This window comes from Pavona decussata, unplaced genomic scaffold (assembly GCF_977016875.1).
Source record: "Pavona decussata unplaced genomic scaffold, jaPavDecu1.1 SCAFFOLD_89, whole genome shotgun sequence".
NCBI classification, from domain to species: domain Eukaryota; kingdom Metazoa; phylum Cnidaria; class Anthozoa; order Scleractinia; family Agariciidae; genus Pavona; species Pavona decussata.
The window spans coordinates 483016-498951 of record NW_028145506.1 but is presented as its reverse complement, the minus strand read 5'-3'; the positions used below and the strand labels follow the sequence as shown (position 1 = coordinate 498951).

Genomic DNA, 15936 nt, shown 5'->3' with positions numbered 1-15936 from the left:
AATGTTTTTGCACGACTTATGTATATTAAATGAATGATTGAAACAAAATATAGTAAAGGCAAAGACAAAAACAAGAACGGCAGCATTTCCTTCGCAATGATGTTATTGACCTTGAAAAACACACCTCTTCAACGAAATAAGCCTGTGGGGGGGGGGGGGGGGTACTTGGGTTCAGTTTTGCTGGGTATGTGCCGCTGGCCTCTCAGAGCCCCCGCCACATTATAGTCTATTTTGTGGCCTGTTACAGACCCGATCTTCGTCATTTTTTGGGAAAATGTAATTTTCGCAATCCCAACTAAGTCACTTTCTATTTATGCAAGAACGGAAAGTAATGCGTAATGCAAGGTGATTGTTACATTTAATAAACATTTAATAAACAACAACAAATGCGACCCCATCCAGCGGCACATTCCCATTAGCCTCAAAGGAAGTATCCCCCCCCCCCCCCCCCACCGGGGGGAAATAAACCTATACTGATAGTAATTTCTTGGTAGAATCAATCACCGAATCGAATGTGATAAAAGGCCTTATATCACGGTTTTTCACGCTATTTTGACGAGTAGGCAAACACGTCTGAAATAACAGTGTTTGTAAGGAAACCCACTATCAAATAATTTTTACAAAACATCGCTTCTGAAAAATTCATGAATTGGAAACTTTTCGCACTAGGAAAAGGATTTTAAGAAAAAAAATTGGGGAGGGGGGAATGTAGCTATCCCAGAAAGCTTCCAGTCGTGTTTTGAACTTTCCATACATTTTCCTGTATTTTTCCCGCAAACTATTTTTAGTAGCAGTTCATGGCTGGTCGCTATATAGACAAATGTATGGAAAGTTCAAAACACGGCTGGACGCTTTCTGGCACAGATACATCCCTCCAATTTTTTTAAAAAAATCCTTTTCCTTTTGCCAAAAGTTTCCAATTCATGAATTCTTCAGAAGCGATGTTTTATATAAATAATTGTTATTATTTGACATCAGATTTCCATACAGTCACTGTTATTTCAAGCCTGTTTGCCTACTCGTCAAAATGGCGTCAAAAACAGTGATAAGACCTATTCTATAACACTACACCCGTCCTAGCCATAAGAACAGAAGATAAAAATACTAAACTATAACTGACAATGACTCCTAGTTGCATTTTGCATTTATTTATACACGATAAAAAATTACAGCAGAGCTGATGTGGTCGTGTTATGAATAAAATATAAAAATGAAATAACTATATACCTGTTTACAACATACCAAGCTACTGATCCTCCTTTTTCATAAATTATATCAGCATTTACGAAGGAAGTTTGGTTTTGAGAAAAATGAGTTATAATATTACAAAAATGCAAAACTTCAAAATCAGACAAAACTTTTGTATTAACGATGGTGCCTACTAATAAAGAAGTATTTTTGTGTGTTTTATAAATATGCAAGGGAAGCAGATCTTAGCAAGGGATATTGAAATCCAAAAAGAAAATTGGGGGTAGCCACGCATTTTTTTTTTTAGAGATCATTGAGAAACAATTATTCTAAGACACAATAAAATACAAAGCAATGTATGGCATTTTTTTCCAAATTGAAGGTTTTTAATCTCTGAAAAATGCATGGTTACCCCAAATTTTCTCTTTGGATACCAAGAGCACTTGCTAAGTTCTGCTTTCTCCGCATAGTTTTAAACAGCAAAAAAATACCCAGGCTGTATAAGTGGCAACTATCCATAGGAAACCCGAAGAACACATGCGCAGTATCAAAAGTAGGCACTGTCTTTAAAGGTATTAGCCATAAACTACATACCTTATTTCGCAGCTCTTGGGGCACAAGTTAATATGACATTTTGTTATATACCTAGACTTTCACTCAACAAAACGAGCACTGTGATTGGTTGATTCTTGGTCATGTGCCCCTGATCAAATACATATGTATCCCGACTGGGATACAATTCCACCTTGTTGTTGCCCTCTCAGTTGTTTGTTTGTTTGTTTGTTTGTTTGTTTTGCTGTGATTGTTGAAGGGAAAGTCTAAATATGTAACAAAGCACTATTAAATGGTCCCACGGGAAACTAGTTAGTTTTGTTTTCCTTTGAGTCCTGATGTTTCCCGAGACGAACATCAGGACTCTCGGGAAAACAAAACTAACTGTTTCCCTCGGGACCATACATTAAGTGTATAATATGTCTTACGTCCTGAACATGCTTAGAAAAAAATTAAATGATGGTCCACTATATTTATCACAGAGAGGAGGGGGTCACAGCTTCACGAGTCACTCAATAAGCCAATCTTTACAAGACATTGATTTTGATGGCAAAAAGTCAAACAAATTTGCCAGATATTCATAAAGTTATATAATTACTGTGTGCCAATTGGCATTCTTACCTGCATTTTAAGTAAGCATAAGTTTATTTTACGTCAAAACATGGGGAGTGGTCACCCAGTCTCCCAGAGCCAGGGGCTCATGTTAAAAATAATTATGCTTGACTAAAGAAAAATAAAAACATATGTTATACATAATAAAATATACATAAACCAGAATCTAAATCTAAAAGGCATTGATTAAAAAAGGGTAAAAGTATTTCTAAAATGAATTGAGGATTAAATAAGCTATGCCTAAATATCTACCTATACTAAGTCCTAAGAAGAAAAGTTACATGCATAAACAAATAAATGCAGGTAAAATTATATTCTTCTGCTTTCAGGCTCTTCCACAACGCTTACAGTTACTGCAAGTCCTTTGCAAGGTGACTAAGGTCCCAATTCTTGGTCTCTCAAATAGAACGTCATTAGAGGATCTTAAACCGTATTGCAAACAGCATTCTTTCACTGAATAAACTCACAAATTTAAGGCTTAGGCATGGGTGATTTTGGGGCAGGGGGAGAGTGAGAAAAAAAAAAACACGCCAAAACCAGTAAAACATTGTGAGCAAGAAAAGTTGCAGCCATTATGCATATGAGGCCTAGTACTCAAGACAAGTCTTGCCAGTCAGAAGTGCAGAATACTCTTTTGAATAATTATCAGCTACATGTAAAAGGGTGGTACATCACCGACCTAAACAACAATAAAAATCAATTTCAAATGGAATACTTGGAGTCTTCTAAGCTGCCAATGCTGTCCACCATTCTAACACGTAAATGCCGTTCACTTCTTAAGATAATAGTTGATGAATTCATTAAGAATATACAAGGTTCTGAAGCACAAGACAGCCAGAGTGTTAGTGTCACCTGGTTTGTAAACTCAAGTTGTTGGACTTTCCTTGATGGCCTTTAGCATAGTTCCTTTGACCAAATCAGCATATTTTTGGGCTGTGGCATCACTTGTAATGTTGCTGAAGTATATAAATAGCCAAAACAGTTGCCCATTAAATGTAGCTATATTGTTGCCAAATATAGTTCCATGTTGGTGTTCAGCAGAACAGCCAAACCTGGCTCTCACTATGACATCATCATCAGGAGATGCATCTAGAAACCTGCAATTGCCAAGATTATTGAAGACGAGTAGTTGTCTGGAACGGTGACCAGATGTTTCCCCCTTGTTTCCTTGTGCCATAGCCATAAACATTGGAAGCATACAATAGAGCTTTAAAAGCATATACACAGGTTCATTCTTTTTCAACTTAGCATGGATGTCTTCGGAGGCATTCTTAGCCATACTCCAGAATGTGATAACATCAGGTGATGCAACAAATGTGTTTTTGCACTGCATACCACCAATATATGGCCCTGCATAATCATTTGGTACTTTGGACTTGAAGAATGGTCTTGCGTTAACTGACAAATTGGACTCTACTTCATACTCCTGCTCCTCAAGCATGGCGACCATAGCAACACCAGCTGCAGTCTGCACAGCCCCCTGTACAGTGGTCTGATACTGTTTGCACTTCTTCAACAAAAGTGATGTCTCCTCCTTTGCAAATTCCACTGGAATTATTTTGGTTCTCGGTTGAATTTGTGGATTCCTTTTGATCTCCACACCATATTTTCTGGTGAAGGCATTTCCATTTCCCATCAAAGCTCTCATAATTGGAATGAATCCAGGCATGATACAGAGCAATTCCAACACAGCTCTCATTAGGTAGTGATACCATTTAAGTGGGATAACTTCGCGTATGTAAACATCTACAGGTGGCAGCATTGGCATTGAGACTACCTTGGGTTCTTCATTTCTGTTTAATTTGCTCACATAGTTTATGAATTCTGCAAACATTCTACTGCAAGACGCTCCATCGATTATTATGTGATGAAAGTTAAATATGCAAACGCATTCATGTGGGTGGGATGTCACATCACAGACAACACCAAGTGTTTGTGGTTCATACTTGGCATTCGGTAGGAATGTTACCCTCCAGAGTGGACCACTTTCACTGTCAAATTGCTCCAGCAAACTCTCCTCCATTGCATTCTTCCAATCTTTTGCATCAAGTTGGCGCAAATCCACATGAACATTTTCCATCTTCTGCAGACAGGAATCTCCATCTTGGTTCTTCCTGATGCACATGCGCAACATCGGGTGTCTCTTCATCAGTAACTCCATGGACTTTTTCACAACGGCTGCTTCAAGAGGTTTCTTGGATCTTAAAACCATGGCGATGGCAGTAATATAACTTCCATTACTGTCATGAGCAATTCTCCAAAAATTCTCCACTGGTGCAATAGGGCGTTCAAAATCATGGGCATACTGTTCGGGAAATGTTACTCTTGCATGAGAAAATTTTTTCCACAAAAAGCAGAAAGTGATCAACACTGCAGCTACAGTTCCACACACTATTTCATAGGCCATCATGTTTTCAATCTATGAAAATAAATCAGTAACAAAATTGTCCTTGCTTGAGAAGACTAATGTGGGGTTGCCACTCACCAGGATAAAACAAATCCCCTGACTTTTCCCCAACTTATCACTTACTACAAACCAATTTTTAATGACTACCAAAGACAAATTCTTAGGCAATTAAGCCAGAGATGAAGCCGCAGAAATGACCAGCTCCTTTGCAGATAATTTTTGGAATGACCTTACCTTTGCCAATTTGTTAACAAACCCAACCCTAGTAAAACTATTTTGTGAACAAGATTTCATCGCAGATCTGGTCGGCTATAAAAAAAATTCTTCGAAAAAAAAAAAAATAATAAAACAAGTGAATCAGCCCAAATAAACATCATTTTTGTTTATTGTATTATGTTGCTTGTCTTACGCACAAAATATAAAGGAAATCTATTTTCCACGAAAATTTGAGTGAGTGGTTCTTACACGGACATGCTCTTAATCACTTCCAAGATAATTCATGTCTTCTATTTCAGCATTCAATCATTCTTCAGGGATATGTTTTTTCATTCTGATTTCCACAGAGATGTATCTTAATTGCAAATGAAAAAAAACTGTCTTAAAAAGTAAGGGCCGATCCACAAGGGACTTCATTTTATAAAAGGAGACCAAGGAAGTGCCACAATATTGTGGGCTGACAATCATTAACCATTATGCACATGGCCAATCCTGACCCAAAAACCACAACAACAACAACTACTACTACTACTGCTACTGCTACTGCAACTGCTACTGTTACTACTATTACTATGCACTTACTAATGACGGGATCAGAAAACAGGCAATTATTAAAGCAAACCGCACTGCAAGATCATAACCTGAAAGATAACAAGAGAGACTGTACTGTTTCCAGATGGACTGAAACGAGCCAAACCAAAGCTAAATAGTAAATAGACAGTCGGTAAAACAAAAACAACAAAAGGTCAAATAAACAAGCGATAACTGAAACTCAGAACTCATAACCCAGAAATGACTAAGTTGTAATATTGTAGTATGATCATAATGATAGCAGTTTTGTATTTGTTATCTTTTTTCTTTTTGACATGGCCCTATAAGCTTTCTAGCTTTAATTCCTACCGGGGATAAATAAAGTTGATTGATTGACTTTTCAGAGAAATGCAAAACATGCATGGTTTAGTTCAGTGGCTATCTTGTAAATCCTCCAAATCATCATGTTATTGACTCAACCCGCTGCAAACATGCAAGAAACTAAATTGGTCAAAAGATGGAGACAGAGGGGGCAAACATGCGCCAGAAGTTGTGTACCCAGGGGGGTTACTCGGGTATAAACGTGACGGGGGGGGGGGGGGGGGGGGTCCGACGGAGCCTAATATTTTGCACCCAAAAAAATACATGGACGTTATATTGTGCACGCAAAAAATACAAGACTGGAAATTTTAGAAATTTTACATGCAGATTATTCGAATCATGCTTTCGGATCTTGCGGGAACTTTGGCTTGAATTGCGTAAGAACTATTAGCCTGGCGGAAATTCGAACCCAAAATAATACGCACAGATATTTTAGACCCAAAAAATACAGGAGTTGAAAATTTTAGTCCCAAAAAAATACGTCGGACCCCCCCGTCACATTTATACCCGAGTATACCCCCTGGGGTTGTGTAGGCCGCCATCCCCATTTTACGAATTTGAGGTAGACTGGGAAAAAGTCCCCAGAAAGCTTTTCGTCACAACTTCTGCAAACTTTTGAATTTACTGTTATAGTCAAGTCTTCAAATTCAAATTCGACCCGGAACGCACGGACACCTTTGAACGAGATCCTAGAGCTCTTGGGAGCTTCAAAGCACCAAACTGTATTACGCAGCCGTAGTCCGCAAATCGATGGAAATACAATCTTAAAAGTGAACCATTTAGTCCATTCTTCTACAAACACAGGCCTCGTATGCATTCAGCATTCTTAGCTTTTCGGATAAGGTAGTCTTCAAATTATAGTGTAGCCTGCATGACTGTCTAAATTTTGTTCTCAAAATGAACCAAACTTTCAAGAATTTGCCATTTTAATATTCTTACCTTGAAGATATACCTTGAGTAGAAATCCCTTGAGTATTAAAGCATGTCAGTACCTTGTGTTCTAAAATGCAGTTTAGAAAATAAAAACGAAGTAACAACATTCTGCAAAATTAGGGGCATTAAAAACAAAAAATATACTCAATGCACCTCGATTACCCCAGCTCTATCCGAACTCAGCGAACAGTGCGTGTTGGTATTCACGTCTACCAAATATGGAGCGGCTCTCGACCCCAGAGCCGCTCGGCTTTGACTACGTCATGCACCAAGGGAAGAGTGTGAAAACCAAAAAAACAAAGAGTAAAACCAAAATTATGTCACGCACAAAATATGTCACACCTTGCACACCTTTTCGCCTGTTTCCTACATGTAAATCCACTAGCGTAGGTGCGGTTTTACGAAATGTAAAATTTATTTTAGCCTTCACTTTAATATGTTGTATTGTAAAACTCCCTGACGAAGTATGCGTTAGTCACTCGAAACGCGTAGGAGAAAATAAATTGTTTTACAACTGGAAGAGTTCGCAGACGTGCTGCTCACTAGTTTTATCTTAAAAATTAAAAAGAAAAATCAGTAAACGAAAAGCACTGCAGATTTCCAGTTGATGTACAGCCAATTACTTGCTGTGGCAGAACAACTACTGACTCCATCCTGATTGCTGTATTCTCTCGTGCAGATACGTTGGATAATGCCCATAGTTGTCTAACAGTTGAACAATCGACTCAAATACTCTCATCCATTCCTCATATTCATCATGAATGCGAATGGACTCTCTCTGCTGCACTCCCGCCAATTTTGAGTTCACTCGCAAATTACACTTCCCAGCATGCACTCGGGGCTACATAGTCATTAGCGCAAATAATAATAATAATAATAATAATAATAATAATAATAATAATCTTAATTTGTGCAAAGCATATTGGGATTTGTTGACAAGGTGATTGTTGAATGTGATCGATATCCTTGAATGTGATCAAATTTGAATTCTTGAATTATGCAGCATTTGGACTTCCATAGTTCCTTGAATGTGATGCGTGACTTTGAATGTGATCGAGATGCTCGTTGAACTTGATTAATTTTCGATGTGTTGAATGTGAATGTCTGGAATGTTCTTGTTGAATGTGATGTATGACCTTGAATATGATGATCGAGATGCCTGTTGAATCTGATTAATTTTCATGTCTTGAATGCAAGTGTGGTCGTTGAATGTGATCGTTATCCTTGAATGTGATCAAATTTGAATTCTTGAATTTTGCACCATTTGGCCTTCCATAGAAGAGCTCTGGGACGAGTTGCATAATATCGTCAGACGTTAAAATACTGAATGTGACTTGGCTGAAAGTCTGGCGTTGGCAGTTACGCCCGACGTTAAATTTTATGCAACTCACCCCTGGAGTCGAGATTGATAACATTACCGACAAAATTTTATTTTATTTTATATTATATTTAAATGTGAGTTAACACAGAAATATTCCGTTAGAAAGAGTCAGCTTTGCTAGATAAAGAAGAAACGTAAGTTTGAATCTCTCACTCGCACTCAAAAATGCACTCAAAAATACACTACAATCTGCTAAAATCACTCCCGGAATAGTTCGTAAGACACCCTTCAAAAAGGAAACATTCAGGCAAGCGCAATTTTTCTTTATAACTCCCATTTTTAATCGAATGTATGCCAACTTCCAGGGACACCCAACGACAGTTGTCTCCCAGATCCTTTGAAACGCTATTTTAGGCTATCTGGAGAGCATTTAAAGTTCTGTAGGTCCACTTAAGGCTCCGCTATAATATTTTTATCTGTTCGGTCATTCTAGGGTAACATAAGTCTTATCGAAATTACTAGGGCATCTCAGTTGTCCATTGCCCGAAAACCTTAGGTCTTATTTCCTTTCCGAAAGTCTTAGCTGACCTTTTTTCGGCACCGAAACGACATTTTTATCAATCCGAATACACTAGGCCTTAAATTTCCCATATCACGAAAGTTCGAGGTGAAAATTCCCTTCAGAAAATTGTAGGGGATTGAGGGCCTTCCATACAGGTAATTAACCGAAACGATCCCTTGGGTGCCCCTGAACTTCGACCATCGAACCCAATCGAACACAATCAAAGTTCGATTGGGTTCGATTGCTCCAATTTTCTTGTGAGAGTTTATTGTGTTCGATTGTCGAACTCAATCGAACCCAATCGTTCGATTAAATTCAATTGAGTTCGATTAGGGGGTGTTTACATGATACCGGCGCGACTTTTATTCCGGTACGAGTTCACTCCAGTTCTCTCTTGTGGCTCTGTATTCGTTTACATGATATCAGCACAAAATCTCATGCGGGAGCGAGTCATACCGGTGCGAGTTCACCCCGGTAACTGTACCGGAGCGAGATTTTCATTCCGGTACGAAAACTCATTCCGATGTCATGTAAACGCGGTACGGCCGTTCGTTCCAGCATGAAATCACTATCCCGAGAATAGAACACAGCGGCAAAATGAGTGCGCATGCTCCGGAGATTTGCGATTTAAGCGACGGAATGTCCCAGGAATAGCCCAATATGAAAAAGAGTGATGGCCTGGGTCGAGAGTAGCTGCCAAAGCGATTGTGGGAAGATTTGGGGGACGTTGGCTATTATTATCGTCCCCCAAACAATCCCACAATCACTTGGGCAGTTACTCTCGACCCAGGCCATCACTCATTTTCAAAGTGGGCTATAGATCACCGGAATAGACACAGCGGCAAAATGAGTGCGCATGCTCGTCACGCGTGAGCAATCTTAAGCGGCGAAATGGCGGCATTTTTAAAATTCCCATTGTTTGTTTTCGTTTCCTGAGGATAAGCCCAAATCAAAATAGATTAAAGGTTGCCGCAGGAAAGGTTTCTTCGAACTTCCTCCATCACATATCTTATTTCAACAAAAAAATATATATTGTGGTAACAGGTGCGAATTTGGCGATTGAAGTGGAGCATTCGTAATCGATTCTCGCTTGAATCACACATCTGCGGAGCATGCGCACTCATTTTGCCGCTGTGTCCCCGGAATTGTCCCCGGAATAGACACAGCGGCAAAATGAGTGCGCATGCTCCGCAGATTTGTGATTCAAGCGAGAATCGATTACGAATGCTCCACTTCAATCGCCAAATTTACACCTGTTACCACAATATTTTTTGGGTTGAATAAGATATGTGATGGAGGAAGTTCGAAGGAACCTTTCGTGAAAGCGGCAACCTTATCTATTTTGATTTAGGCTTATCCCCGCAAAACGAAAACAAACGATGAGAACTTTAAAAATGCCGCCATTTTGCTGAGTAAGATTGTTCACGCGTGACGAGCATGCGCACTCATTTTGCCGCTGTGTCCCCGGAATATGGAACGGGTAGCGCATGCGCAGTCTTTGATATCCAATTCAATATGGCGTCACAATCACTTCGGTCGACATGAAGTGTCCCTTCATGTAAACATTTTATGAAATCATGATGTCATACCAGTATCAAACTCGTACCGGTGCGAGTTTTCACATGTAAACACCCGCTAAGTTCGCTTTGGTTCGAGTAGTTTCGTCGTGTTCGGGGTCGGTAGCCTAGCGTACAACGTCGCACGCCAACTCTGTGCTGCCCAACCGGTTACCGAACTGTCAAAAATAGGATTTCTGGGCGCTTTCCATAAAACCGGTTAAAAAACAAATGGTACGCACGGATCAAACGGACGATCCATAATTGGAGGTACTCCAGTTTTTCCGTTCCATTCAAAAACTCATTAATAATTCATAAGCCCATTGACCTATCAAATGGTCGATAAAACATCACTTGCAGTGGTTTTATATACGATAAAACCTCAGCTCAGCTCCTTATTAGTATATGTTTTTCTAGTAATTTCCATCAGTCGCAAAAGCATCATTGCGGTGATGAACTCTCTCACACTTTTCCAGGAATGTTTTTGAAGCCGTTCAAAAAACTCGCAGCACGTGTTTTACCGGGTCTAAAACCACTCGGGCGCGCCTCGTGGTTTTAAATCCCGACAAAACAGTGCCGCTCGTGTTTTAAACCTTACATAAATTACCATCCATTTGCCAAAATTTCCATTTCTATTTTGTTGTGTTCTTGCGCCATCACGTATTCCTTTTTTTTTTTTTTTTTTAATCTACCAATGCGATTGCAAGTTTGGAACGAGTGGAGAAACCTTTTCCCATCCAACACGGAAAATTTGCGAAATTTTCAACCGGCTAAATGAAAGCTAGTGTCTCAGGTGTGTCCAAAACGCAAAATGTTTGGCCTGTTCCAAACGTCGCGTGCTAGAACTAGATTCAAGAATTTGAACGAGGCAGCAGCAAGACGTTTGAAACCAATTAGTTGGGCGGGCTGAATTAAGTTCGGCACGACTATTTAGCACGGCAGTAGCACGGCAGGCCCTTTCGTGCCGCACGGCAGTGTGTATTGCCGTGCCGAACTAAATTCATAAATTATTTTAATGTATTTTGGCTTAATTTGCTCTATCTATGCATTTCTATATTTAGAATTTGGTGCGACTGAATTAAATTCGACGTTTGAAACCACTGCCGGTTCGGCATGGCAGTAGCACGACGTTTGGAACGGGCCTAAGGAAGCGTCACACCACACACACAACACCAGCACTGGACTTTTCCAAAGACAAGTCGTCATTTACCTTAGTGATTTCAATGGCCCTGTTGTTTATATATCATCTCTGGATGACAAAACATTTAATATTTATTGCAATATGTCATGGCTGATATATTATCTTGGTGAAGTATTAATTAGTTTGGGATAAATTGACACTCACCGCCTCAACGGAGTATGAAATTTGCTTTCAACGTTAACCTATTAATTTTAAACAAAACGAGTATCACAAGTACCCACAGGGAAGGAGGGAGTAGTAGGGTCAAATTAATTTAAAAGAGTTCGAGATGGAATGAGCTAGAGAGCATGTGAAAAATAAACGGGATGAAGTTTTTCAATTCACCAAGCTCCAACCAACGTGTAAAACTGAAGGGTTCCTTGGTAACCTGCATGGTACAATGAAAAATGCTTCATTGAACTTTAGCCAGTATGATATACTTGCCTTGAAAAAATTATTAGTGCGGCGGGTTTCACGGCGAAAACAATCCTTCGCAATCAACTGGAGGGGAACCAAAAAATTCGTGCAAGTTGAAAATTCCCCTCCCTGTCGCATCACTTTCTTAATGGTCGACACATTTAAGGTGTAAAAAGACAATGCGATTGTTTATTTCTATATTTGAATCCTCTTTTCAAACAAACACAATAATTTCGGATGCGCTGTTAAAAAGAAAACTCCTTATATTTAATGTTAAAACCAATGTTTCGCTTCAAAGTCGTCTCTTTGGAGCGATGTTTTCACATTGAGCAGTAGCTGATACGACCTGTCAACAGGTTTGTAACCCATCAGCCGCATAACACCTCCACAGTAATACTCAATAATATCAAGATCGTGTGGGTGTACTTTCCATCTCCAGCGATTTACCGCGGCCCATGCATCATCCTTAGTGCATGTCACCGGCTCTCCGTCTATCTCTTGATTACAGGCCTTTCTACTTAGCTGAGTGGTTTCATTCAACCATTTGCGCACGCTTTCCAGAACAGTCAACCCGGCAAACTCGTACAGGCCCGATAGTTCTTTTAATGGGTTTAAAGCCAGGTCTTCGTATCGTTGTAGTTTGATCTTGCTGCGGATTGAATCCGGCAGATTTCTGATAAATTCCAAGTTATCCTCCGTTTGTTTGCATTGCCAATAGCTGAACATTCTTGTTCCCTGCAATGCCTTTGCCTCCCCTTGCTCTTTGAAGAAGCCAACGCTACGCGAGGAAGCTATCACGGATCGAGGGTCTCTAACGAGAAAGACAATTTTGCAGTCGGTGTCACATGCAGTCAGAATAGTTTTGATACTCTTATCGGGAAGACGAGACATAAGGATTTTTAACACAGTTAAATCATAGTTGTCCTTACAAGCACTTCCCAAAGATTTACTTGTCATGGGGTGACAGCGCGTGGGGCTCCAGCTTGGGTCTGTCGTTTTGTACGGACATAAAGGCGGAGATGCAATTGCATGGCTCAAGCGAGGATGATCGGGTTTGCGGTAATACCTCTCTATGTCAGCCACGATTTGTGGTTGGTCGAATGTGCAGCGAAATAGGCCCTTTAGATATTTCTCGACGAGTGCGCTGTAGCTCATATTCCTTACGTTTGGCTTAACTCGTTGAGCGCTTTGTAACGGCTCGTACATGTAAAACACCGAAGGATGGTGGTTGAAAATGTCACCCGTTAGAGTAGAACCAGACCGACCATGTGACACTATAATAAGATTCTTCCTCTGTGCTTCTGGGTGCTGTTGAAGGTTTCCTAGCGGACCAGAGTTAATTCCCAGCCTGTAGACATCAACATCTTGTCCAGTTTGAATCAGGTCTTGGTATCCATATCGGTACAGCCGACTTGAAAGGCTAAGAATGACGATACCCATTAGAGAAAATGCAGCTAAAATCAATATTTTCCGCCTAAAACGACGTAGTATTCTCATCGTACAAGTATATAGGCTCTTTGTACCAACTACGACATGAGAAAGGTAGGAAGAAAACTTTCAGCTGATCGCGCGGCGGAAATCGTATTGAAATAAGGTAAAGAAGCCAATAAAATGGAATATTTTACTGTTCGTTAATGCTGTTTCCAGGGAAATTTTTTAGTTAAGAAAAAATGATTTATTAAAAAAAAAAGAAAATCTGATCTATTGACAAATAAAAAAACTGATCTGTGGACCCTATAGGCTGGTTAACGTTTTCATGACATAAGCACATAAGCAGAAGCAGAAGCACAAACGTTGTTTGAGCAAGTGACGACACCTGCTGTTGCTACCAATTTATTGTTTTTCTGATTTTTATATTTCCTTTCTAGACTTTAGAGTTTCTCTGTTGTCCGCAATAAGTTTAAGGTTCTGTGGTCAAACCAACGGATATGTTTGCCCACGTACAAGCAACGAAACAATGCTTTAAATGATTCTATCTATAGTCCTTTGTAATTAGTCAGCTTTTCCTCGAACGTGTTCAGGAAAACGCTCAGTTCTAGTCAACGTGTCATCGTGTAAAGATCAAGACTATAACTCAAGTAAAACGCTGTAAAATCCCTGATCCGTATGACCATAAATGTTTCTGAAGTTTGTTTCATGGGACTGCAGCCCTTTGTATCGGATTAATGAAGTTTTCACGTTTGTTTCTTAAGTTTGTAGTAGTTTAAGTACTTAGTCCAATTATAGTTTTCGTTGTATTTACCTCCTAGTTTTCGAAACTACTTTATACATCGCTTTGTTACCGCGGCTTTGTTACCGGGGGGGGGGGGGGGGGAGGTACTTCCTTATAAGAGGGGATGTGCCGCTGGATGGGGTCGCATTTTCACGACTGGATTGACTAGAATGGAGTTGCATTTTCAATGGAGTTACTAGAATGGGGTCGCACATTTTCCTATTTTTGGGGTAAGAAAATTCTATTAAGAAGGGATTTAAAATGGTCTCGGTTAAGAAGTTCAGACAGTTGTTTATTAAATGTAACAATCACCTCGCATTACAATCCGTTCTTGAAACCACAGCTTCAATATTAACCAGTTTCACAATAGCACAAAACCACCAAGAAGAATGTTTTCATTTTCAACTATTTATGACGGTAAGTTTGTAAATATTTACGGTTAGCAAACGTACCAGAATGCTTGAACTGTATGTGAAGAGTGAAGTGTTCTTCATTCAATTTAAAAAATGTGTCAATTCATTTTGGGATGGCCTATTTAAAGGATTGATAAAGTAGATGGATAAATAGAAAGTGAATCAGTTGGGATCGCGAAAATTACATTTTCCCAAAAGTGACTAAGATGGGGTCTATAACTGGCCACAAAATAGACTATAATGGGGCAGGGGCTCTGAGAGGCCAGCGGCACATACCCAGCAAAGCTGAACCCAAGTACCACCACTCCCCCCCCCCCCCCCCCCCTTCCCGGGCTTTGTTATCGCTTCGCTACAAATCGCTTCACTTCCAAGCATTGCTAACGTCTCTACCGATTCTCTTCAATAAACTATGTTTGGTTATCTTACCGTCGTGAACCTTTGTTGTGGCAAACCGTTTTCTTAAGCGCGTATAGAAGTTCTGTTTCTTTTCGTGGGATTAACGACCGTCCTGCGAGTAACGATCTGCGCTCACATTTGCTACATAACCATAAGCATAAGCACAAGAAGAAAGAACACGTTCGTTCTTCTTGTGCAGTATTTTCTACCAAAACCATGAAAATAGGCGTAATTTTAAAAATGTATATAAAGATAAAAAGAAACGAAAAAGAATTATTTTCATTGGCTTACAAACGAAAAAAAAAAAAAGAAAGAAACGATCGATAGACGATTATTATTTTGTAAATTTTGCGAAACATAATGGCTAGCAACAAATAAAGAAAAAAGAAATTAACGTATATTCCGTTTTCAGGTTGAACTGGGGGAAGCTAAGAACTTGCCGGTGAACTTGATAAAGAACGGACGCAAACAATGAGAAGAGTTGTTGAGCATTTCCACCTATTAATAGCTTAACCAGATTAACAAGATAATTTACTTTTTAAACCAGCTTAAAGTTTCTTCCTTTTCTTTAGCCAGTGAATTTTTATACTTCCAACTTTTTCTTCTTGTTAATTATTTTGGTAAGTTTCCTTTTTCTACTACTTGACTATATCTGTTTTTGTTTTTAATTCGTTGATTGTGCATGTGCAATGAACTAGTTATAGCATTTGGGGGGGGGGGGGGGGGGGAATTCACTCGCTCGGTCGGCTGCAAAACTTTGTATTTATTTCTGATCGGAATTTGATCTACATTATTAATCACCTGTTAGTCTACGTATTAGCTATTCCCTATTATTACGGGGCAAACAACAAGGACGAAACATCAACGTTACGAATAAATTATTCTAAACAGAAAACAGTAGAGGTGTCATCTGCTAAATCACAGTCCAGTTACAGAAACGAATGCACAACTCCTTTTCAGGACAGACATTTTCCAAAAGTTAGACTTCGGCAGGGGGATCCGCGCGTTCAAGGTTCAAACGTGTTCGGGCTAACTGTAATTTGCAAAGTGAAATGAGAC

General features: G+C 39.5%; 2 protein-coding genes across 7 annotated transcripts in view; both read right to left on the bottom strand.

Moving 5' to 3' along the window:
* Positions 1-1128: 1128 nt before the first annotated feature.
* LOC146474413 (uncharacterized) overlaps positions 1129-15936 on the bottom strand; it is a 77220-nt gene continuing 62412 nt past the window's right edge. For 2 of the 6 annotated variants that reach the window (XM_085117026.1, XM_085117027.1), the window contains 3 exons: positions 6840-6887; positions 5558-5616; positions 1129-4771 (listed from right to left, as the gene is read on the bottom strand). In XM_085117026.1, coding sequence (XP_084973152.1) covers positions 3218-4771; positions 5558-5616; positions 6840-6887 — 1661 coding nt within the window. In that variant the 3' untranslated portion in view covers positions 1129-3217. Of the gene's footprint in view, positions 4772-5557; positions 5617-6826; positions 7029-15936 lie in introns of those variants that run through there. The other 4 variants (XM_085117029.1, XM_085117031.1, XM_085117030.1 and 1 more) reach the window with 4 other exon arrangements.
* On the bottom strand, positions 12040-13560 carry LOC146474417 (carbohydrate sulfotransferase 4-like). Its single transcript, XM_085116945.1, has one exon. It carries the CDS (start codon positions 13351-13353, stop codon positions 12130-12132), a length of 1224 nt encoding a protein of 407 aa, XP_084973071.1. The 5' UTR covers positions 13354-13560; the 3' UTR covers positions 12040-12129.

Coding starts and splice junctions, on each gene's coding strand:
- LOC146474417 (XM_085116945.1), bottom strand. CDS start 13,353: ATGAGAATACTACGTCGTTTTAGGCGGAAAATATTGATTTTAGCTGCA.